General features: G+C 34.7%; 1 protein-coding gene across 5 annotated transcripts in view; it reads right to left on the bottom strand.

The window, feature by feature from the left end:
* Rbp6 (RNA-binding protein 6) overlaps positions 1-24,952 on the bottom strand; it is a 473,180-nt gene that overhangs the window by 232,376 nt on the left and 215,852 nt on the right. For all 5 annotated transcript variants that reach the window (XM_053769559.2, XM_053769561.2, XM_053769560.2 and 2 more), the window contains exon 5: positions 22,159-22,200. In XM_053769559.2, the coding sequence (XP_053625534.1) occupies positions 22,159-22,200 (42 nt within the window). The remainder of the gene's footprint in view (positions 1-22,158; positions 22,201-24,952) is intronic.

Below are 24,952 nucleotides of genomic sequence, written 5' to 3'. Positions count from 1 at the left end.
AGTTTGTTTTGAAGATTTAATTTATACTATGTAACGTACAATTGTTGTTGGTTAAACAGCGCCTGACAAATACACAGAAGCGCTGTTGAAAATGTTTAACTTTAAAGAACCTAATTGAGCCCCGTTAATCAAGAGCACGAAGTTTTCTCAAGTGCTTAAATTATTTACCTCAAACATAAAACATCGACATTCAAAGCGTTTCTTGAATATTTCCGCTTACACAGACTTGGGGCAAGACAAAGTGAAAATTATTTAAATTAAATATTGGCAGCAGGAAATATTATAAAAATGCAATCCACCGTGAGAAGGAATTATTGAAATAAAAATTTTTACATATTTTTTTATATAAAATATGCTGTTTGTGGTATTTTTCCGGTGCCATTTTCTTCAGTGCTCAAAGTGGAATATGTCATCAAAAACCCCAACCTGGAATCTCTCAGTTAATTAATAATGTGGAACAGCTATTTGCAGGGTGAACTTCAAAATTCACATATTTCGATGTGGAACAACTCTCTGTATTCTTGTGGTTATAGTCGGGAATGAGATGCATTACAAAATAAATAGGTATGACTTCATTCATGTCGTGTTTCAACGTCAGCTGTTCATATCAAACAACTAGCGCTGTAATGAATAGTTCTGCTTCCAGGAATTAATAACACTGCTGACGTAGTTGTGAGTTCATTTCGATACACAGCTTTTGCTCGCAACTATGCAACTGTCCGCTATTTAGAGGTCGCGGGTTTGATTACCAGCGCGGGAATATTATTAAGTACTTGTAATCACAGATATTTGTCTGTGGTTCGGCCGCCTGCTTGACGTCAACCCTCTTTGTGAATGCTATTGTTGCCTAGCAGCTGCCTAGGCTGTGTATCCCTTAGTCGCCTTTTATGACATCCACGGGAGAATACGGAGTAGTCCTATTCTAGGGCGCTACCACACGCCACAAAAATAAAGTAGATTGTGAAAAGAAAAAAAAACGATTGTTGTTAATATTTACTGTGATTAAATTGCTTTACTTTGTAATGCATGAAATAATAATGGTATCGTAAAAGAAAAATTGTTTGGAAACATGGCAATTTTGTAAAAACCCAGCCATTAGTTTAAACTTGCAATTACGTAAATACGTAACATTTTCCTAAATACGAAAATACCGTAAAGGGGCCTTATTAAAATTCAATGTTAATAGCAAGGCTTAAACTCGGTGCTGCGATGATGAAATTCCAATATTTTTCAATGAATTAAAAAGTATGAAAATGAAGGCGTTATCCCACTAAGCCCGATAGGGACAAATAACAGAGGGGAATGGGGATAACGTGACAGTGATGTGATGGGTACATCGGTAAACGGTATCTCCCGATTCTTAAGGGGTCCAATCGATTGACTGCCTGAATTCGATTTGATCTGATTTGAACTATCAGGATTTGTTTAACCTACTTCTGGGAAAAGGAAGCTATTATTTCAATCAGTAGGAAACAAAATGTAATTGAAATAAAATTGTATAATAACAAAGTCTTGTTTTGCTACGAAGACTAACATTGGATGTTAAAATTTCATAGTTATCTATAAACTAAACTCAACAACCACTTGTATTACTAGCAACTATAGCTCAATAAAAATCATCGCAACTTAAAAATTCCCCAAACGATCTCGCTCTTCCGCTTACCTATCCTAAAATATATATCTATAGTAAAATTTTAAAGCACAAGTTATACAAAATTGAATTTTGAAGCAAGGAAAATGAGGTTCCCTAATAACACGATCGGTCGCATGCCGCAGTCCGCGAATTGCGATCGGGACTCGAGTGCGCGTCGGCGGAACCGAGTGTCCTACAAGTAATGTGTCCATTTTTGAAAAGTGATTATACGAAATAATTTGATTATCCGTATATCAAAAATACCTAAATTGTATTTTTATATGAATATTTAAAGAATAATAAAACATTAGCAACACATATTCATGTACATTAGGCTATTTTTTTCCATATTTTTTTATTAACGTTCTATTCTACTTTCAAATAATTTCTTTGATTAATATAAATCAAAATTAAATTCCGTTTACAAAAAAAAATAAAGCACAAAATTAAATATATTATGTTAAGATACGCAGTGTAAGGGCAGACTTCGATTGTTTTGCACACGTAAAAAAACAAGTCGGCAAAATTGACACTAGATGTAATATAGAGATTGGAAAATAATTCCGGAAAAAAGCAAGTCTCAAAAAGTCATGTCAGACACTCAGTAAAATGAAATACGTAGCGGGAACCGGCCTTCGGCAAATGGTTTAATATCGAAATGTGATCACTTAGCGAAATCTCTTACAAAAGAAAAAACACAGGAAAATCCCGAATGTACTTACCAAAAACCATAATATGTTTCAATTTTTGATTGAACTCACAAAAAGCAAATAGGGTTGATTGATAAACCTTTCAATTTATTTTCTTTTTTGGAATATAAGATTACTATTTCATGCTAGGATATATTTTTTTTTAATTTTAAACAGTTTTATTTTTTACTAATTTAACCTATCATTTTAATTTACTTAATCAAAATCATAATCTTTACGTACGCTACGCTTAAATATGGTAAAAATATTAGAAAGACAGTAAGTAAATTATATAGAATCTACATTCGAAACACCAGATAGTAACTAAAAACGAAACGAAATATAACACAGGACTTAGTTTTATTATAAAGTTTTATAAAACTGTAATACCATCTAAAAGGAAACTACAGGAATTCTAGATCAGAAATATATGAAAGAAAACCGCGAGAGCCACTTACTGAAATGAAATGCGTGCTTGTCCAACATTTTATCAAACCCTCGATGTGTGGACTTACTCTTACTATCGTTGGTCCCTGGATCAAATGTAATCAATCCGTTAGATTGCCCAATCATTCCAACATATCGACTATTCCTTAATTATTCCCGTAACAAATTAATGCTACCAATTTACAAAGAGTTACTTCAATTTGTTAATTCAAAATGTTGAAGCGGCCATTGAATTCTTCATCGTTGCAGAAGCATCCAGGAGGAAAATATTTACGCTTTTTTGAAATGCAGAAATCAAGTAACAAGGAATCGGTTTTAGCGGAGGAGCGTTAGGTTCTGTTGAATAAAACGGTGGAGTGCACAGTCATAATACTTACCTTCTGAAGTATGAGTAAGAAATTCGAGCGTGCTGCATTGGCTGAGCATCATTGGGAGAGCCCAGTAATTGCTCAGCTCGATTTCAGACGTTATTTTTATTGAAACTTATCTTATTCATAGTTGGATGCTCAAGTCTACCATCAGCAAATCTAGATGTTTCAAGTTTCGTTTTTTTATTTGAGTTACGTTTTGTAATATTTTTGGTTTATTTGTCTTGTATGCTTACATGTTGGTAGTAGGTATATAATATGTTGATCTCATAACATATTTCCTCACTACACTAGAACATTTAGAATCAGAAACAGGATGCATCAGACAAACGAAGCCTTATACAAATTCGAGACTGTTAATTCACTATAAACGAAAACGGCCAGTGATTATAGATATACTGAATTATATTAAATGAAAAATCAAATAAGAATAGCAATAATAATTATGCGACTTTTTCCAACAATATACCTTTGAGCTCCAATGAAGGATGTAAGCATCAGTTAAGGAAGGTATAATAGGAAACAATATTTCTATCTGTAAAGCGGATAGTGGCAGTCCCAGGCCTAATCACGGCAGTCCCGTTGCCATCTGCCTGGCTGGCCCCTTTGATCGCTAGTCGGGCCAAAAATGTTAAATGTATGCGGAAATAGACATATAGGTATTTTTATTTAACAATGGAAGAAGAAATATCTTATGACGTATAGTTCTACCCAAGAATAGGAGCACTCCATACCCTCCTGTGGATATGATAAGGGACGCATAACCTTGATTGCCGATTGGCAAAAATAGCATTCAGGCAGGTAGGCGGCTGTTTTAAAATTAAAACTGTATCTTAAAAATCTTAATTTTGCTGATTTTAGGCTTCGGGGTACCGCAGTTTTGACTGCAACCGGGAACATACAATGAGAAGATAAAGCAAAAAAAAAATCTTTGCTGTCAAAAAAATTTTCAAGCGACAATAGAAATTTCTCTGGCTATATTTCGATGTAGCAAAACTTTCGTGGTAAAACGTATTTAAATAACTACACGTAAAATGAACATTCAAATGATTAATTTGTAATGATAACTCCGACGACGGAGTCAATTCCGACGTGTTTCCTTAACAAATTTTGATGGAGAGGTCAATAAAGCACTTGATGAAGGCACCCTAATAAAATAATAAGCAATAACGTGCAAATAATACAATTTTTATCTGAACAGAATCTCGCTAATATCTGTATTTATTTCCGCTGGGTGTCGGTACTAATTGCGCCTTGTGCCCACTGATTTTCCACTATCTCGCTTATTGTAATTACTCTAGATATTACCGAGCATTTCTTAACATTTTCCCTTTGTTTAATATTCAGACTTCCTCGCTGAATATGTCAGAAATATCACTTAAAATGTGTGTTAAAGGAAAATAATTTCCTTAAAAAAAGGTTGCAAAAGTTAATGCACCGAGGTCTTTTAAGTAAAATAGTAAATCCAATAAAATTTAAACTATTTACATAAATTACAGAAAAAGAACGAGATAACCTGTTCCATATAAAATCAAACAAAATATTGTCCTCAAAATCAATACATAATTTGACATTTCATTTTGGCCAATAGTTGTGCATCGATAACTATTACAAAATATATGTCTTGTACACAAATTTTTTCATGCAATAAAATTACACCTTATTTAGCGGAAATGAATTTTCGCTGTGTATAGTGATTTATTTGCACAAAAACCTTTTAAAAATATATTTATATATTTTTTAATTTCTTTTAAAAGTTTCATATCTCTTGTCTTCTGTAATCCGAGGAGGCGTTTGATGTAATTCTGACTGAAAGTAAATAGGAACTGATTCGCTGGCGTCGGTTTGTGACGGAAAGTGGCGTGTGCAACCACCTGTCTCACTCTACATTGTAATGCCCAAATTAATGGTCAACTGAGAGTTTACAATTCATTTATTTCTCTTTTCAGTGCTCGATTTTCAATTTAAACGTATTTATTAAAATAAATCACAAGTGAATGAGTATTTTATTTAAACAATTAAGTATTGACAAATAAAGAGTAAGCGATGTATGTACATACAAATAAACCTATACCTATAAAATACTTGCTAATGAAAACCATATTTTGTTACTGCTGTTGTTACTACAACAAATCATATTTTATTACAAGAGAAAATCAACACAGGAGGTCGCCGATAAAAGTGGACATTACAAGGGATATTTACTATCGATTGCATGCCCGAAAATGATTCTCTGGCCTTTACTATTCCAGGGGACCTGAACGTTACTATTTCCTGTTGCGTTTCATTTCACGCGGGGAATGGTCGTGTCGTAATTCGGAACGTTTACCCGACGAAGTCCGCTATAAATGCGGCGAGGAAGCGCGACACGGCGCGATGCGACAGCAATACGCAATATTTTTATTGCATACCACAAAGTTGACATGGTGTTATAAATTATATAAAAAAGCACATATTTATGGACCCTGGCGGGCACAGCAACATGAATAGAGAATGGGGAATCTTACACTAAAAGTGATTTCTCCCTGACATCTCATATTTGGAAACGTTTTATACCTACACAATTTTTCGGGCTACAAATATCACATTATAGATTAAAACATGCATTACTGAAATATAAATGCTGTCGTGTGTTGACGCCGCTCCTCGCATGTACACGTGCGTTAAAATTACACACGCATTACTTCGTATCGCGTCGCAAAGCGCTCTGCCGATCGGTGGGAACGCCAGGTTACGCATTACGAACACGTCCATAGGTAGCCATAGTACAAAGTACACTGCAATACAGATGCAGTATTCAAATTCTAAGCAACCATTTAGGGCAGACTCGCAGTGAATAGATAAGATTAATGGTAGATTCGTCTGGTAGTGGATTGACGTGCCGGCCAACCGATATTAGAACTGTACCTAGTCATTGATTACAGGCCAGTAAGATCGGCCGTTCGCGAAGCATCCCAATTTTGAATTCTAGGCAGTTTGTGGATCGTGGATTCACCGTTGCATTTGGTCCAGTGATTCTGTGAGTGATTACTCTGTGGAAGTTTCATTGCATATACGCTTACACATGAAAATAAATGCATTCAGTGTACTTTTTGATATAAAAGAGGACTTAACGTTGATTATAACATTTGCCTAGGTTCTATGTTGTGCCAATTATCTTAAGCTTGTTGATTGTATATTGATTCTGATTCCTAATATCAGATAAATATTAATTAAAATAACTTTCATTTGTAATGTAGTTTCGATTAGTAATATAGAGTCAATTGCATCAGTCAACTTTGACGTTAAGTTGAGCGTCTGAGCGCCGCCATAGTTTAGACAAAATGACATACTTTGCATTTTTCTACGCAGGTTAAAGTTACCGTCAAAGTTGACTGTGGAAGACACTCTTAATATATAAAGGTGAGAATTTGCAACATAAATTGCCATCTTTTTATTGTAACTTGTATGTACGACTGATTTCACAATAAATTTACTTCTATAAACTAAAAATAACTTATTCAATAAGTAGATGTATGAATAAAGACCAGTCGTTATGTCAATTCACTACATTCCTGAATCATAAGCTAGGTAGGTAAGTTACGAAACGAGTACAGTTTATTTCTATGGGTTTTATTTGGGAAGGAAAGAATTATAATTTCACAGACAATCTAACTTTTAATGTTAATGAAAAATAAAAGAAATACATTTCTGTTTATTTTCGTAAATAAAATGAATGTTATGTTAGTTTCGAACTGAATTTTTTTTTAAGACAGTTAATTATTTTATCTTAGGAAGCCCAGAATTATGTTTACATTTAAAGGAAATTGAAATATGATGACGAAATATCGGTGTCACTAAAAAAAATTTTTTTTAAAGTTAATTATTCAGAAATTCTTACCAAGATCACAGTTTCAAAAATTACTTATTTCTTGATTTCATATTTTTCGTATGCCATTCAATTTTATGCACAATATAAAACATGTTCTGCATAAAAAATCTATTTTATTAGGCTTTGGAGAGAGAACAATGTAAGAAATTCCGCCGATAAGAGCCTCACTCTTAAATTACATGATAATGATAAAACATGTTCAACATTTACATAAGTAACATTATTACACATGAAAACCTAAGAAGTAAAGCTACAAAATCACTGAAACTAAAACAGGTGTATTCTGGGCATCACAAAATCTTATTTAATTGAATGATAACACCCGCAAGATACAACTCTGTTTATGTAAATTTGACTCGGTTATTAGACCCTTCTCAGACGATTAGCCGAAAGCTGAAATTGAGAGCTTTATATTGGTTCAAGTTCATTTTATCCGTCACTATTTAAGGAAAATCGCTTGGATCTTTTACGACACTCCGGGGCACTTTGTTTGAAAAACCTTATTAAGAGTTTTAATGACAACTTTTATTTTATCTACGCACTGAATAAAATGGTGCACATTTTACTTACTTGCCTTATTTAGAATATGTCTTTGAATTTCAATGACCACTTTTGTTGCTAAATCCCAAAATTTGTTTCAGAATTTTTAACAATTAAAGTAACAAAAACACCTGTTCAACCAGTATTCGATCAAACTTTCCCACAAAAAAATTGTATTTATAAACCTACGCTTAAATGTAAACAAGCTGTTCAGATTCATTGAAAAACAATTTCAACACCACAAAGGGGGTTAAGTAGGTATTTTTATCAGACACCATTGAGACGGCCGAGGAGAAATTTGCATTAAATCCATTTACGGGGAAGATTATGGGCTCTCAGAATAGTCTGCCGGCGTATTCTGTAGGCAGTATCGGGACGCACAATGCCCTAGTCGATTCGGATTACGCTATCGTCCCGCGTCGAACGTAAGTGACTACGTAGCACGGAATAGGCACTTACCACCGCAATGAGAATGAGATGCGCTCCGCTCCTAGGATCACGTGACAAGATTGCGCTATCGAGAGCGATAAGCGATGCTTTATGCCATAATTGAATTATTACTAGAGGTGTTGCCATATTTATGAGGCTATTAGATATTGACACTTTGGAAATATGTACAAGGTTTATGATACAATTTTATTTACAACACAATTATAACAAGTAGGTACTTATATAGTATAGGTATGTTTATTAAGCATATAAACGTTATTTATGTTTATCTTCACATTGTCATTTTCTACTAAAATAAAAGAAAATGCTTTATTTACTTTATTATCAATTTTGTTTGTAGCAAGTATATTCTACGACTATTTTACAGATATAATAATATAACAACTAGAGTTTCCTCATACGAAATCCCAAAAACAATATCTATCGTATTGATACGAATACCCATCATCAATTTCAATTTGTCTCGATATTGCAATGTTTTCCATTCAGCACGTAACAGCGGCGGTATTCAGGGCAGTTAGCATCAAATTCTATGCACATTGTCGGGAAGCAATTTTCACTCAATCCCTCTCGTCAACAAGTACAAACTTACGCGGCGCACGTGCGTCCCTATCAATAGTATAACAAATAGGCTGATATTTCGTCAGAAATAACCCGAATCAAGTTTCAGCGGGAAAGCTTTTGTGTGTGGCAGGTGAAAAAGTGAGAGCTCTGATTTATTCCTCTCGGCGCCGCCTATCGCCGAATGATTGAACGGAGAACGTGTTTATACAGCAGCATCGGGCAAACCGTGAAATATGACAACTGAAATACGTTTGCAAGTTTCTCTATTTTTAATAGTCGCAGGAGGCGATCTCGCGACGAGCCCGCCGTGACTCGCGTTTTTAATATTAGAAATATCGAGTCGGTAGGAGTAGAAAAATTTGATTTATGTCAGTATTGCACGCCGTATTGTTTCTTGCGCTCCGAGACAGTTATTCTGTTCCTGTCAAACGCCTTCGTTTCGCAACACGAAAGCATTTACATCGTTCGCGTTGGATTCAAATAAGATTTGTGACGCGCAGGTCCTGGTTCCTTCAGGAACAACGGAAATGGATGCTGTCTTTGATTTCTTTATGTTTTTAAAACAAATCTTAATATACCGTAATATAATAAGTAGATATCATTGTTCATATTAATATTACAAACTAATCCGATAAATAATTTAGCCAAATTTAAAATGTTTTATGTGGAGTGAAATTTTCAAAAATAACATACTTAATAGGTGTCTTGGTAAAGTTCGTGATTGTTTGCCATTTTTGTTGTTGAATCTTCTTTTTATCGAGTCTTCAGTTACTATGCCATTGTAATGCGTGCAAAAAATAAAATAAATATATGTATTTATATCTATGTTATGTATTTTTTGTTATTGTTACATATATATTTATGTATTTATTTATTTAGATTTTACTTTTCCTAAGTATATTTATTTATTTTCTTACAATTTATAGTCTTCTCTGTTCATGTTGAACATACTACTTCTGACTAGCCTGCTACTGTATACATGTCATCTCAACCTACCGCCGTAAGAGATCCCTACATGGGATAAGTCCGCCGTTGTACAATATATCTTTCTTGTATTAATTTTGATTAATGTACTTATTTTCGTGCAATAAAGTTATTACAAACAAATAAACAAAAACTATTTTAAAATAATCTCACAAATAGCTAAACGCACATTCTAAACAAATTTCATTACTACAAAAAGCAAATCAAATATAGATTAAGTCATACCTACATTTAAGGAATATGTAGTCAGATTGTGTACATACACATAGTATGTATCTACATAAATCTGACTACAATAAAGTCGGGCTAGCACGCGTGCAAGTAATAGCTGCCTATAATATGTGTGTCTAAGCGTTGACAGGCGATATTGACTTTGATAAACGAGCGACTCTGTCGCAAGAAGCAGAGTCACCTACTTTGGTGCATTGCGGTTCAACCCTACCCTTGTTTACATCACTTTTTATATGTCCTGTAGGCTTTATTCGTGTCTGTCTGCACTAAACATAACATATGCAGGCAACGGATGAAAAATCTATACGAAATCTTAGCATTTAGTGCTAAAGTCTGTCAGTAAGTTTTTCATAGAATCATCAGCATCATTTTAAATATAAACTCGGGTTTTCAGTAATTACATTGCATTAAACTGTTTCTTATAAATTATTATCCATATGATAAAAAAAACTGTCTAAGAGTTTCTTAAAACTTAATATAATTTAATTATTTAATGATAATGTCATGCTGTGATAATTGACAGTATGATTTATTAGAAAAATATTTAATTATTATACAAATTTAAACCATATGATTGATCCTACTATGTACATATTATTTCCATTGTAAACAACTAAACATTGGCAAGCCCATTTTTATGTCTAGTTGATTTACATTTGTCGTTAGGAATAATTTAAAAAGAATCATAACATAACTAAACTATTAATACAATTTTAAATAGCGACTTGGAGTCAAATCGCGTTTCAAATGTATTAATGAGAAACTAAAACACTAAAACTGATAAATAAACCGGTACTCGTGGAATTCAATTATCGTATTTCGTTATGTTCAACATTTACATAATTATATATTTTATTTATATATTTTATTTTTACCTATCATATTTTATGAATTATGCACAACATTTACGAAACAAAATATACCTGATTTAACGCTAATAAATTGCCCTACAATTCCGTCTATTATCTAGGTCGGTTCAGACAGCCGGTAAGGCTTTCGGCAACTGATAGCATTTGCATAATATCCAGTCGATACACTGGCGTCATTAGCTACAGTGATCGACTTGCGATATCGAGTAGCCTATCCCTTCTGGAATTACCTTGAAACTACCTATTTGTATCGATAAGAGTTGATTGTTACGTTCTAATAAACATTCGAACTGAAACTTAGATTGCTATGTATTAATATTACACAAGGTTTTGCTTTAAGCTTCACCCGCGTAAATTTTCCACGGGAACAGGTTTATTCTTCCAGGATAAAAAGTACACTGTCTTTCTAAATTCTTTATTCTTTTCTTAAACTAAATTTATGCAAAATTTCAAGAAGATTGGTTGGGCAGATAAAGCGTGAAGACAAGTTGGGCAGATAAAGAATAAACAAAATTACTTTCGAATTTATAATATTGAGCTAAATACAATTATTTTCTCTCCCCCGTTCCCCTTGACACCTTATGAGAATTGATAAAGAAATTCTTAATTATAACATAAATCGGGTCCGATGGTGTAATCACTGTAAACGAGTGTATTAGCAAAATCTATATTGCAGAACAAATAAACGTAATATTAGCAAATATTAAATCGTTAGCAGCGGCACCTGGACGTAATTAACGTAATTGATCAGCTTTACGCTATTCCTGAATCAATCAGGCTACTCGTACCTAACATAGATTTGCATGTATTACCAAACATTTGACTGTAGATCGATATTTCTCAATATATCTATGCTTTTTGTTTTGACTATAAAAGATTGGTAGATAATAGATTCTAAATAAATTAAGAAAGCAAATTTATATAGTTTTGCTATATACTTATTAATAATTCTGACAAACAAAATTACTTAAATGTAATCAATATAATACACGTATTAAGAAAAACACGTTCTGTTCTTGCAACACGAGCACTTTCCCCCATACACGTCTATAAATCACTTATAGCATATTATTTATTATACGCGTTGGTACGTGAAAACATATGAAAGGTAACTAATACCTCTATTTCGAAACAAACAAGGCAAACAACAGAGGCTCTGTTTCAAAACATACAACTTTGACATCTGCCAAACCAAGACAAACACAATCCAGCGGAAGGCGGCGGTACATACCCGACTTAAATCAAATAACTGTATTGCTTTTAGCTTTGTAAAGCTTCAAGTGCAATAGCGTCAGTGGTGGATGTTCCCCCCGTTCCTAGCCTGTAGTCTATGATATTGGCCCACGCCCTTTACGTGTTCGGCGTGGTTGGAAGACGGTGGCGGGTCGCGCCAACACGCATGCCGCCTCACGGCTTCGTGCGACTTCGCGCGTCTCCGCCGCGACTCTCAGCTCTACAGAGATATCGCAAGCGTGATGCCCGACCTAACTGCTCTAGTTTATCCCTTTAATTGCCTTTTTTCTGGAGACTGGCTTTAAGCGCTCCCGCCATATCTCCTCACGTCGCAATTACGGAGACGTCTTATGATAAATCTGCCGTAATTTGCATGAGATAGCATACGCTCTCAACTTTCACGCGGAGCTTCCTACTCTTGTCGTTTATTACGTTAGGGAACGTTTCCAAGACTGAGAATGAGCTATTTAACTACTAACTAGATAACGTAACTATCATTTGGGATGTGAAAATTTCTTTGCATTTTTTGTCTCCGTGCTCGCAATGGTAAGTCGGGTTAAGTAAGTTTCTTTTTGCGAGTGCAATTTTCGGGACAATTCGCGAAATAACAATTTTAAGTCGGATGCGCCTTCATAGAATTTCTCCTCGTGGAAATAAGACGGTAAGAGGCAAACAAAACAGACGGCACAATCTCCGTGTTGCAACGTGTCGAATCGGCCGACACCCGCCGCGGCATCTCGGCAACTCTGCCAATCTCGACATTTTTTCCTGGGTTGCCGGTGAGGAGAAATTGTGGCGTCAGCGCCCGCCCTGCGGACTGCGACGGCGGCCGGCTATTTGTCGAACGATGCGCCAAAACATCGCATCGCAATCGCACGGAAAAATTATTCCCCGCTAGATTGCTACTCTGCTTTTTGAAGGTGCATTTACTTTTGCACGTCGAGTTTTATATTTTACGGAATATAAGAAGGTACAGATTTTATTATCATGTTGGCAAGCTTTTCAATGCAGTTTCTCATTTTCTTTCAATGCGAATAAGTGAAACGAGTATTTTTAATGAATTTGGTTAAAATAAGCCTAATTACAAATACAACAACAACAAATTTCCTTTTTAATGTTTGAATTGAAAAAACTATATACCTCATACCTATTTTTTTACAAAACAAAGATTTAGCATATGCTTAAAGGCCAAAGCAAATTAATTGCTCTGGCAACTTAAATAAAATTTAATAAATAGCAGCGTCAGTCAACTAATTGCGTAATCAAAGTTAATTTCTCATCAATCATACTATACTACTAACGTGAACATTTATATCACGGATTTTCCCATAGCCTGTTGTATTTACAAAAGTTACAATAATAACATAAATAATACATTTGAATTGAAATATCACATTTTCGAGCACCGAATGTAGGACGCTAGTCATTACCTGATAAAACCGTCAAGTCCGGAACTAAGACCCTCATATTTCAGTATAAAACGAGTGTCAATATTAAAGTGCCGGCGATCCACCGCCTGCTGATGAACCGGCGCTCGTGAGGCGGACTACCCATCATGTGCCATGACACCCCATTAACCCAACGGACTGCTTGGTAACTTACTTCGCTAATATGTTTTCGGTTGTGTGTGGGTGAGAATGTGTGTACGGTGGTGTGAGTACTAGTCTTAACTATTTACGCGATCAATTCATCAGGTTATTATTTTACACTTTAAGCTTATAGATGTAAAAGAGACAGGCAGTAAATTAACAAACTTCCACGATAGGAAATATGAAAAGAAAGGCAGACTACAGCGTTAGAGAAAAATATAAAAACAAAAGGAAGTCATTAAATAAAATAGTCTATATACAAAAGATTACACATGCAACATATTTATTATAATACTAAAAATAATTTTAATATCCAACTCTCGTGTCATAGAAGCCTATTTTGTATGTATTTATTTATTTAAACTTTATTGTATTACTTAAGAAGTCTCTTCGATGTTAGCATATTCGGTTATTTTGCTTCGATGCCCAGGGTTAGCATAAAATTAAACCCTTTGAATTGGCTGTGATTTCAGGATCAGTCACTTGCCTGATGTCAATATTCTTTGGAAAGGCTGTTGATGTCTCCACGTGAAGGGAATTGGAATGGCCTTAATGTAGGGATATAAATAGGCGTATAAAAATCCAAGTACGTACATAGATTTTTATAAATTTTACTATGGTTTATTATATATTACAGAGCAAAGGCCTTCTTGAGTAATGTTGAATGAAGGGTAAAAATATTTTCAATTACAATAATTTGAGATTGGAACGTGAGAACCCTATTTAATATAAATATTTTCACGTCTTTGCGATATCCATGTTAAAACCCAGCGGCCTAAAATGAAAAAAAAAAGTTTCCGTATTCAGTGAATGGGAAATATTTACATTGAAATATCAGTCTTCCGGACAGCGGTGTGTGTCTTATTGCGCTTGTAAAATGAAGTGGCTAACGTACGCAGCTATACGACGTCACATCTCTTTAAATATGAAGTAATCTTTGTAATACATGCCATAAAACAGCCCCTTACGCGGGCCCAAGATGTGCTCACTTTAGTAGGCGATGTCAAATACAACTGTGATGAAAAAATGCAACTTTATGTGTTGATATTAAATTCGAAATACTCGTTCGCAATCTTGAATACGATTTCGTATACGTAACGTTTTCGCTTATGAGTGACTTTCTAAGGGTTACGTTATAGTTAATGTCAAAGTTGATGGGATTGCACCATCAATTTAAAGTCACCGCGCTGCTCGCCAGTTAAAATAAAAGTCAAATTTGACAGTGCAATTCCCACTAATTTGGTATACGTGGATTATAAAAAATCTTTCTTGAACTACTTAGTTTTATAATAATTATTCGTGAATATTTATTTCCTGTATAAATAAATTTGGTAAAATATTAGAGTAGGTACACGCTTTGTCCTTTCGCAATTCGCCCGCGTCACTGGTAACCAATTTAAGTATTAATAAAATGACAAAACGTGACCTCAGCAAGGGCCGTCATCTATCACGACCACGTCAAGTGCTGGTCGGCCGATTAAAAAAACTGTACCTAACGAATATATGGGCAGGAAAATAGGAAAAGTATTTTGGGCTAAACAGTCCAGACAAGGGTAAGATTAAATATTAAAACCACGCTTAGATATTCGTTGAAATGTGGCAGACATGCGCACACCGAAATAAGATAAATTTACTTCACTATTTGGATTGACAATTTCGATATCAGGGCCATGCAATCATAAATTAAGTTTTTATTTTTATTTTCACGTGCTCGTGAATGCGGAATCAAACTTTGTTATGCACGCAAGCTGATAGTAAAATGAGCATTTCTATGGATATCAAGTATTAGTAGTACGAAAACGAAACGTTTGATTATTACGTCATAACGAAATTTAGCAATAATTTTATGTGTTTGAAATAAAAATAAGCATAAATCGCATGGAAGCTGAAGTAGTTCACATACAAAACAAGTTATAGAATAGAAACAAAATGTACCTATATAACATTCATACCAACTATTGATGTGATTTAACGACGGGAAAGTTTATATTTGTGATACTTTTTTTTTACAGAATTTTATTACGAATGATTTGTTTTCGATTCGATTGTAAATAACAAACAAATCAAGTTGAGTATTACTTAGGATACAAATGCGGACGTGCAAAATGAAATCGAATAAATCGAACTTGCATTTTGTTCGATCAAAATCAAAACCATTTTTTTTTATTTGCGAATCAAGTTCGCACTATCACTTCACGCCATGTGGGGGGCGGGGCGCTAGTTTGAAATAAATTGAACTGTATATGGCAGCAAATTTCCGTACAACAACATAAACATGTGCTGATGAAGTTGGGTGAAGGCGCGTCGTGCACGAACGTGATAAGAGCAACTTAATGATTGATATACCAGTCTACAACTAATGACAGGGCGTGTTGACTTTCAAGTTATTAATTAATATCGCTATTATTTAGACTCAGTTTGCGTATTTCGAGTCAGAGCGCACCCTAAGCCAGTGAGGTTCATTCCTAAATGTAATTTAATTCTACATTCTACAATATATTTTATGTTTTATTGCAGCTACTCTTATGCTTATCGTAAGAAAACTTGAAACTCACCGAGATCAAGACAAACTAATAAATGTTATAAAGAATCACAACAAATACTAAATATTGACTATTTTGTTTGTGACGCAATAAACATCACCATTTTAAAGCTAGCAAGATAATACGGAGAATACTTGCAAATTCTCCAGGTAGTGGAAATTGTATAATCAAATTGATTTTGTCAGGAACATAATTCTTAGTTAACGAGGAACAGGTATTAATTTAAAAGTTTTGCGACTCTGAGCTCAAAAACAAATCCCAATCTCGATAATATGCTTCCGCGATTTCTTCGAAAACTTCCCGCTTTAGTCAAATGAGAAACTATGGAAGTATTTCAGTGTTTTACGCCCAAATACTGCGAAGGTCCCGTTGTCTGTTAGTGCATGTTTCTTCTGTACAATATTTATACTTATTGTTGCAAAAATATTGAGTTCCTTCTTCTTTTTGAGCATGCTAAAATTGCTTAACATGCATTGCTAACATTGATTTCAGATTTTAGTCAAGTCGCCTAAAGGTGTCTGACATGATTATGAATATTGAGCAAATTGCCTTGATTTTATAATTTCCCAATTAAACTTACATATTGAAAAGCAAAAACAAGTTGGGTTTTTGAAATCCGTACAATATATATTCTATAAGATATGTCTTTATTATCAAAATTATATCTATCTCGCGTGTAAGTGCTCCAAAGGAAAAAAGTTGTAATTTATAATATGTAGGTCCGTCCGAACGTATCTAACATAAGATTTTTCCTAAAAATTCACATACAAAGAGGCTAATTTACGATTTCTTAACGAAATTAAAAAGTTGGAGTCTCTATTTCGGGCAGAAAAACTCGAGAAACAATTTTATGAAGTAACTTCGTAAAAACACGTTTGATCAATTTTCACTGAAAATCGCAGCTACTACGACGTAATTTATTGCAAGCCACATGCTCAGGAATTCAAGTGAACATGCGTCGAGTGGTCCTGGTTCAACTTTTGTATACTTTGTTGTAATTTTATCAAAGTATTTGTTATAAAGACGTAATAAAAGGACTCTTTATACGACGGTGGTATTAAAGTAATTGTTGACAAGAAGTATGTTAGGAATTCATAAAATATACGAGGCAGCCAAGTTATGAGAAGGTCTCAACATGATTAAATGCAATTTCTTTACAAAGTATGCCCCGTTCTAGGTGGAACTTTTGCTTTCAATGGACCGTGTTCCTGGTTGTCTCCGTGTGAGGATTTTAAGTGAAAAATATATGGGCAGTGGAATTTTAAAATACTAATCAGACAAAAATAAAATTAAGGAAATTTCAAAGAAAACTATCATGAATATTTAATATCAATTAAAATATTGTCTATTTTTAGTAAATAAATAATAACCATTAATTAAAAGTATTAAAAAAAGAAATATTAACTAAAAATTGTATTTTAGATAGTTTTATTTCTACTGTCTTATTTTAATGTTAACAACATGTCTAACGTATGTACTCATAGCTAATTCGTACCCAAATTCATTAAACACAATTCAAACTCCCGATTACCCGCCCTTTTGCCTGGCTACATTACTACTTCAAAAGGTTTTAGCATTCATTCAGAAATGTTTGTTCAAAGTTTACCCGTCGTAATTTCAATTAAAAAGCCTTAATCGACCTCAGAACGGTCGCCAAAATCGGCGGCATTTGTAATCACCAGCGTGAGTTTGTAGTCTTTAATGGACTTTGTAGAAGTAGTTCCAAGTCTCCTTAAGGCTAAGATATTTGAGGAAAAACTACGCCACCTATCGGTTAAGTGGCGAAGTTAGCCGACGAAAGTAGACGTAGGCTGGCATGGCCCCGCGCCGTGGGCTGGCGGCCCAGCTAGATCCAACGTGTTTCATTAAACGTTTTGTCGGTGTAATCGCAAGTAATTTAAGTGAAGAGAGTCGAGCTTCCAACTTTGTAAGTATTTTGTGTTTTCTTTTTTAATTACTTCGTTTTAACTTTGTTGTCGGGCTTTTAAAAGCTGACTGACAGCGAATAACAAAGTTCCTTATAACTATTTAGGGAGGATATTATGAAATCTTTGATTTTAAACGCGGAAAACTGTCACTAGTTTTGCATAGCGTTGATACTATGATAGTTTCGCAGTAGAATTTATAGACTGTATACTACACTAGAAAAATAATAATCAAAAGTAATGACGAAATTATATTTACAATATTTTGAATGAATGATAATAGTAAAGTAGTAATTCAATGCGTTTAAGCATGTAAGTAAGAAAACAACAACATACATCTTACGAATAGTTTCAAAGGGCAAAAGTTTTCATATTAATGATGCTTTTTTGTTATGACAATGTGTTTTTCTCTGTGTTTTCTAATTACTCCTATTGTACATGTTATAGTTAATGATAAAAGTGTTTCTAATATATATTTCAAATATTTTATGTTTGTAATATATCCATTTAAATAACAACTAGGTAAATGATTGGTCAGATTTTATTATAACTTTTATTCATTCTTTTGTCGATAACACTTACTGAATGCTCAAAGTACATTGTCTCGTTTATATAAATTATGAATTTTAACAATTCTACGAAACAGCTTCTTACACCCGTATATCTATATGCGGTGGAGAATCCAACCAATCTTAACATATTTAATATTTAAAATACAAGTGCTACAGTATTAAATCAAAAGATTAAATGAAAATAGAGGTGAAATATGTACACGATATCAGCGGTGTCGGCAAAGCGAGGTTGTGGTCGCGAAACTTATGCGCTGCCGGACTGTAGTTATGAGCTCGACCCGGACCATAAGTCACTTGGTACATCTGTTCCATCATTCCCAAACTTACCTTCATTATGCGAACTGGTGTAATAAAGTTCAATTTCGTTTTTATTAGTTGATTGATGACAATAGGAAATATATTTTCACCGCTTAATATTGCTATAATGACTAATACAATAATATTAGATATTCTGGGATTTATATGTAAAATTATAATAAACTCTTAATTCGCTGTAGAAATGAGCTGGTTACGTGATCACATGTCTAAGAGAGTTATCAGCTAACAGTACGTATATGACATGTCTCATACATGTCGACCTGAGTTACCTATACGTTGAGTTAGTATCCCATAACACAAGTCTAGAACTTACTTGGGGCTAGCTCAATCTGTGTAGTTTGTCCTAATATATTTATTTATACCTGACTACTTACTGGAAGTATTGTATAATCTGTGACCTGACTAATGCTTTAATGCGCGTGCTCAATTCACTTTCCACTATCAAGGCTTTTCGAATTGAGAACTATCCAATCATAGTGTAATAATGTGACGTGACGGCAACCATACCAATGTGATTTTGCACTAAGATACGTTAAACTGCATACAGATTTTTCTAAAATCATCACATGCATTTCTTGCGAACGTCGGTTGAGCTACAGAGGAACAAAAGCTAATATGTCATACTAGTGAGTTAATTGACGTGGTTTCCGCGCAGGGGGGGGGGGGGGGGGGGTACGCATGCAGACATCTCGGCCTTCTCTTACACGTATTTATATGGACTGCAATCTGCAATGTAGAATCTGTAGGGTTGCTTGTTTTATGAATTTTGTGCATGAAAAGAAGAAGAGTTGTCAATGTGAAAAATACAAATTTTCCATCTTATTCTTGTAGCGATAATCATGATGCTCACAATTTTTATTTTATTAACAAAAAGTCGCCCTTATGCTTTCGAAGCATTTCGGCTGAAGAATAAAAAAACAACAAGCTCTATTAAATTGATTTGAACAAATTAAAAGCTGATTGTGACAATTGATGATGGCAAAAAAATTGATGGAATAGTTGATCAAGTTAGTATAACAGCTGTTGACATTTGATCCGTCGATATGGTTTTATACTAACCACTGAAAATAATGTGTTACAAATTATTACCACAGATGAGTTGCAGGAAGTTAGCACGTTGGGAGACAATAATGCGGAAAATTGTTGTAGTATTTAGTATTACGAAAACGACGAGCTAACGTCATCAACCAGTTCGAAATTTAATTGCTACTCGTATAAATCAGTGTGTTAGTGCTTGCCAAACCTGGAAGGCATGTTCGGGCTATTTAAATGTACGTTTAAATATTGTGGTCGCAAATAGTACTGGTGAGCGTGGCGTGTACACCAACTTTAATGAAGCACCCGTTTGTATCGCATTGATATACGGTCGTCATTTTTGATCTGCATTTTTGTAATACGATGAAATAAAATGATAATAACATTTGAAGAAAATTTATTGACTGCTGTTATAATTTAAAGAAAAAATTACCAAGCAAAAAGTTTTCTTGTCAATTGCTTTTATTTCTATACACGCAAGACAGACATTATATAAAAGTTGTTGAAAAAAATTTTGTTATATAATAAATCTGCATATAACAAGAAAAGTTCTTTTGTTCTTCTTTATTAAAAAAATATTAGGTGACTGGTGACCCGAACATCTGGCGGGTGCGAGACAATTAAATGGTGAAATCTAAATTAAATAGATCCACTGAAAATACAAAGTTTAGTGACTGTCAATGTCAAACAAAGAAGATGAAAAAAGTTTTTTCTTCCAATTCCATTTTCTTTCACGATTCCTCTTTCACAGACTCTAAAAGTTTTCAAAATAAGAGGTTTTTGCGAGAGTCTCAATTATCGATAAAGACGATATTAAAAATTCGTTTGTTTTGTTCTTAGCTTGCGCCCGGAGAGCGGTGTCCCCTTTTTTCCATTGTTTGCGTAAGAAGGGAAAGCAGAAGCGGCAACAAACGATAATCAGAAATTTGAATTTCTCCCCGCAAGTACTGACAAAATCATCCGATTTTGTGCGTCGTTTATCATTGCAATTAATTAGGCGAACAAAAAACTTATTATCTTTCGTCTTAAGGAAATTGTTTATGTCAGTGAACAGTTCGCGCGAGTTAATGTAAACTTGGGCCTTTTATAATTTTTTTGTAATTAATTTATGCCGCTCTTTATTAGTGGAAAGTTCGAGAAGGCGTTTAATTGTTCGTGTTGTTTGTTTAAGGGCGGCTTTGCAACTATTGATTTGCACATTTGGATATTAGCATGTATAGTTTCTGTTCCGTAGGATTGTGTTGGAGGAACATGATCTAAATTTATTCGTGGGCATTACAGTGTAACATGTACGAGGCAGTGCTCCCTTAATGTATTCATGTAATTCGCATCGCCGGCATCCCCTTTGACCGGCCACGCAACACCGCACTGGCTGCCCGGATAGAGTAATATAACCTGATGTTTTAAAACCATCCATCACGTTTAATGTCCATATAAAAAGAAGGAGCTAGCGTTTCGACTCTTTCGGCGGAATTTTTGCGATTCTGATGGTCTAATTCCGAAATACATTTTGATTTTATCCTAGCTAATATTTTTGTTTACAATTTGTTTATTAAATTCGCTGGGTGATTCTTTGCATTATTTCCTCTTGAGGTACCGAAATGATGAATTGACCGCACTTTAGTATTCAGCGGCCCAAATACAAAAGCGAGTGGTTGAAACTAGCCGAGGCAGGTTAAATAAAACCTCAAGCACCAGTACTTGAATGTAAAAACAGTGCGATGCGGTGGAGGCGGCGAATCTTCAGGCAGAATTTACATTAAATGCGGGGCTCCTACTGTGATAACTCACATATAGTGAAATTACGGACGGTACTAACTGCTCAACTTCAACTCTATGCTAAGATACTCTTGAAAAAGTCATTGTTTTATAAATTGCAAACAAGGCTGGAAGAAAGCTACTTCAAATTGTTATGATATATATGGAAGACGATTTTTATTAGCAATCATTTATTTTGGTTTAAATTAATTTATTTTCAGTTCTATAGGTGAAAAATTGTATTTCATTTTTTGAAACAACACTACATTTCTTGAAACTTATCTTTAGGATCATACAAAAACTAGTGATAAAGTAAATTATTATGCAATTTAATCAAACTATAAGAGATAGGGAAGGCCGGGCCGCATACTAAATTATATTAGCCTTAAGTTATTTATGCATAGGGAGCCAACATCTTAATGGCATCGAAGCAATGTCCCACCTAAAATAATATTGAGTATAAACATTGTAAAATAAACAACCTCACAAATAGATTATGGTACCAAAGCACCGTTAGTCGCATCATTTGTATTACTTACCTTTGGATGTGCTCTTCTGGGAAAGGCCACTTTGGGGTCAATCTGAAAAAAAAAAGGATTTTTCAATTAATATCTCAATGTATAATCACATTTGAATACGCAGTATGTTTTCCGTAATAGGTTTTATTTTATCTTTCTCTGGGAGCGTTGCACCAGTCAAGACGTTAACTTTAACCTGCACAGTAAAACGCATTTTTATGTAAATGATAGCGATGCGCATTTTAAAGTTAACGTCAAAATTGACTAACGCAATCCCACCCTAAATAACAAAATGAAGTTTGCGTGGTGATGTTTTAAGGCAAAGACAAAACCTCGTTCCTAATTTAAATTTCAAACAGCGATATTAGAGTGTCATAGACGAACGGGTTGACCCGCTAAACAGAGGAAAAAGCGTTCCGTCGCCAGCCCTACTAATCACGCGGCGTCCGCTACACCACCGGCCACGATAAATTCGCATCGCTTCTGCGGCTGCAATGTCCAGTCTAAAATCCCCGGCAGCAAAAAACCATCGGACTGAAAATCCTGCGCCGTGGTCCTGTCACTCGATTTCGCCTCTCGTCTTTTTCATGTAACCGAGCTCCACTATTTCATACGTGGCACTGTATAAGCCCTCAGATTTTCTCCCGGCAGAGCGCGCTGCTACTCTTTTTGTTCGTATCTCGACGCGCTGACCGCTATAAACGCAAAATATAAACCCAAAGAAGCTACCTTTGACATTTTTAGAGGTAAAACGTTCATTTCCACTCGCGCTGACCGTTTTGTTGAACGATTTCTACATTTAGCAGAAGAGCTCAGGGTTTTTTTTTGTGTATTTTGGAAGCATTTGGGGTGGCGCTGTGTTTCGTGCAAAGTTTAACTTCATTGCGGTTACGTCAAGTCGTTGCTAGGTACCTAGTCGAAACGCTCTTTTGTTTTATTTTTTGTCGATTTAAGCGAGAGTTTAGTCGCGCATGCCGTTGTAATGAAAAATTTAAAGTTTTAAAATTAACTAGCCAAGTTGTTTCTACTCACTTTTTATTTCTGTTAATTAAAATTGTTTTAGTTTTGTTGTTTGAAATAATCACTTAAAGTTTTTCGTTATTCTTTTACCACGGAATAGTAGTTTGTAAACACAAAATAAAGTAGAAACAACCGAGTATGTACGACGCAGGGCCTTTGAAAAACTACTCTAAAATCATGCAAATCACGTTCCGCGAGCATTCAAAAATGCACCAACATTTGTAAAGTCACAGTTTTATTTACGAACGCATGTAAAAGTCATGAGTTCGTTATGTCCGCACATCGCGAGTTTGCATAAGACCACAAATCCAGTAGTGTGTAGTTTGTGATTGCAGACATGATACAGTCGCCTGGCTGCTTAGCTGTCATTTCGAGTTTTTAGATTGACAAAATAAAAATGTGCATTAATGTTACAATCTGCTTAGAAGTGAAGTAGTTCAGCAAATAAGAAGTATCTAATTACGTGACGGTTGAAATACCTAAGTAGCCACTTCGTGGCGTGACGTTTTCAGCGACACGACAGTTCTTCAAAATTGTACGCGGAGCACAATAGATGGCGCTGGCATCCACCACGTAATTACGAAGCCAAAGCGTGAGAGAATAATTTAAAAGATTTTGCCCAAGAGGACTGCATTATTACAATATCAGGAAAACGGCTTTACAGCGTCATTCATACATTCTTAATTATTTAATTATCTTCTGAGTGCGCCACGGAATATAGCGGCTGCAGAAAATCCTGTATAATTTGATTAAATTGGATTTTGCTCGACGGGAGAATTCATTTTTACGTCGCAGTAATGACATTATAATTAGACGCTTTGATAATTAACGTTTATGTTTTAAAAGTGCCCATTAGAAGGTTAGCAATAGTTCACGTAAACAATTTTGTGAACGTTGTTAAATGACCAGGGAAGTGTACAGGGTAGCAGAAAAATCATAAAACCCCAGATGGTGGCGCTAAAGCGATTAAGCGGGCCGATGATAAATTTTAACGAGTTATTTTAATGGAAGTGATCGCAGTCAGTGGCTAGCCGGCAGCCTGCGTCGATAGAAAAATAAAACGAAACTCTCAAAAACCCTGTTTAAATTCGTGGCTGGTGATTTTTTTTTCTCCCTTCTTTTTTATTGTAAAATGTTTCGTGGAGTTTTAATGATAACGACTTTTGTAAACAGTCTTTTTAAACTCCAACCTGTAATTTATTTAAATTGTTATTTTTGCAGATTTCGCCATGAATCGGTACAATCACGATATATTGTTGAAATTTATGTTTACACCTACATTTTTAATTGACTGTTCAGGATTGTTCTTGCTAGTGAATATCGTACTTAGTTACCTTATTATACTTATGCCTACTACTACCCAAAATATTTGCAAATTATGTCATAATATTTCATAGATTTTCATATTTGATGGCATAAAGATTACGAAATAATGTATAATTAATTTGTGTATACATTATAACCATTCGGTTAACAATCTATGATTAAAATCCTTTGTCATCTAGACAATATAGCTCTTAAAAGTATTAACTCCTGCGCAAAAATGACAGCGAAATATCGATAGGAATGTGACATTTTGATATGGAGCCATTTGCGTGATTACAATCGACGCAGTGCCGCACCCTCCTTGAACTCCCCTTCCTACAACTTCCCTTACGATAAAGATTGACATCGCAGCTTTTAAATTTCAAATTATCCTAAGTCAACATCCACAACGCAAGCTAAAATGCACCGAATATAATAGTGATAAGAAAGAAAGTTACTTGATTGGGTCTGAAATTTAGCATGTCATCGC

Source organism: Plodia interpunctella, chromosome 3, assembly GCF_027563975.2.
Source record: "Plodia interpunctella isolate USDA-ARS_2022_Savannah chromosome 3, ilPloInte3.2, whole genome shotgun sequence".
Taxonomy (NCBI): domain Eukaryota; kingdom Metazoa; phylum Arthropoda; class Insecta; order Lepidoptera; family Pyralidae; genus Plodia; species Plodia interpunctella.
This window is presented reverse-complemented; position numbering and strand designations above follow the sequence as displayed.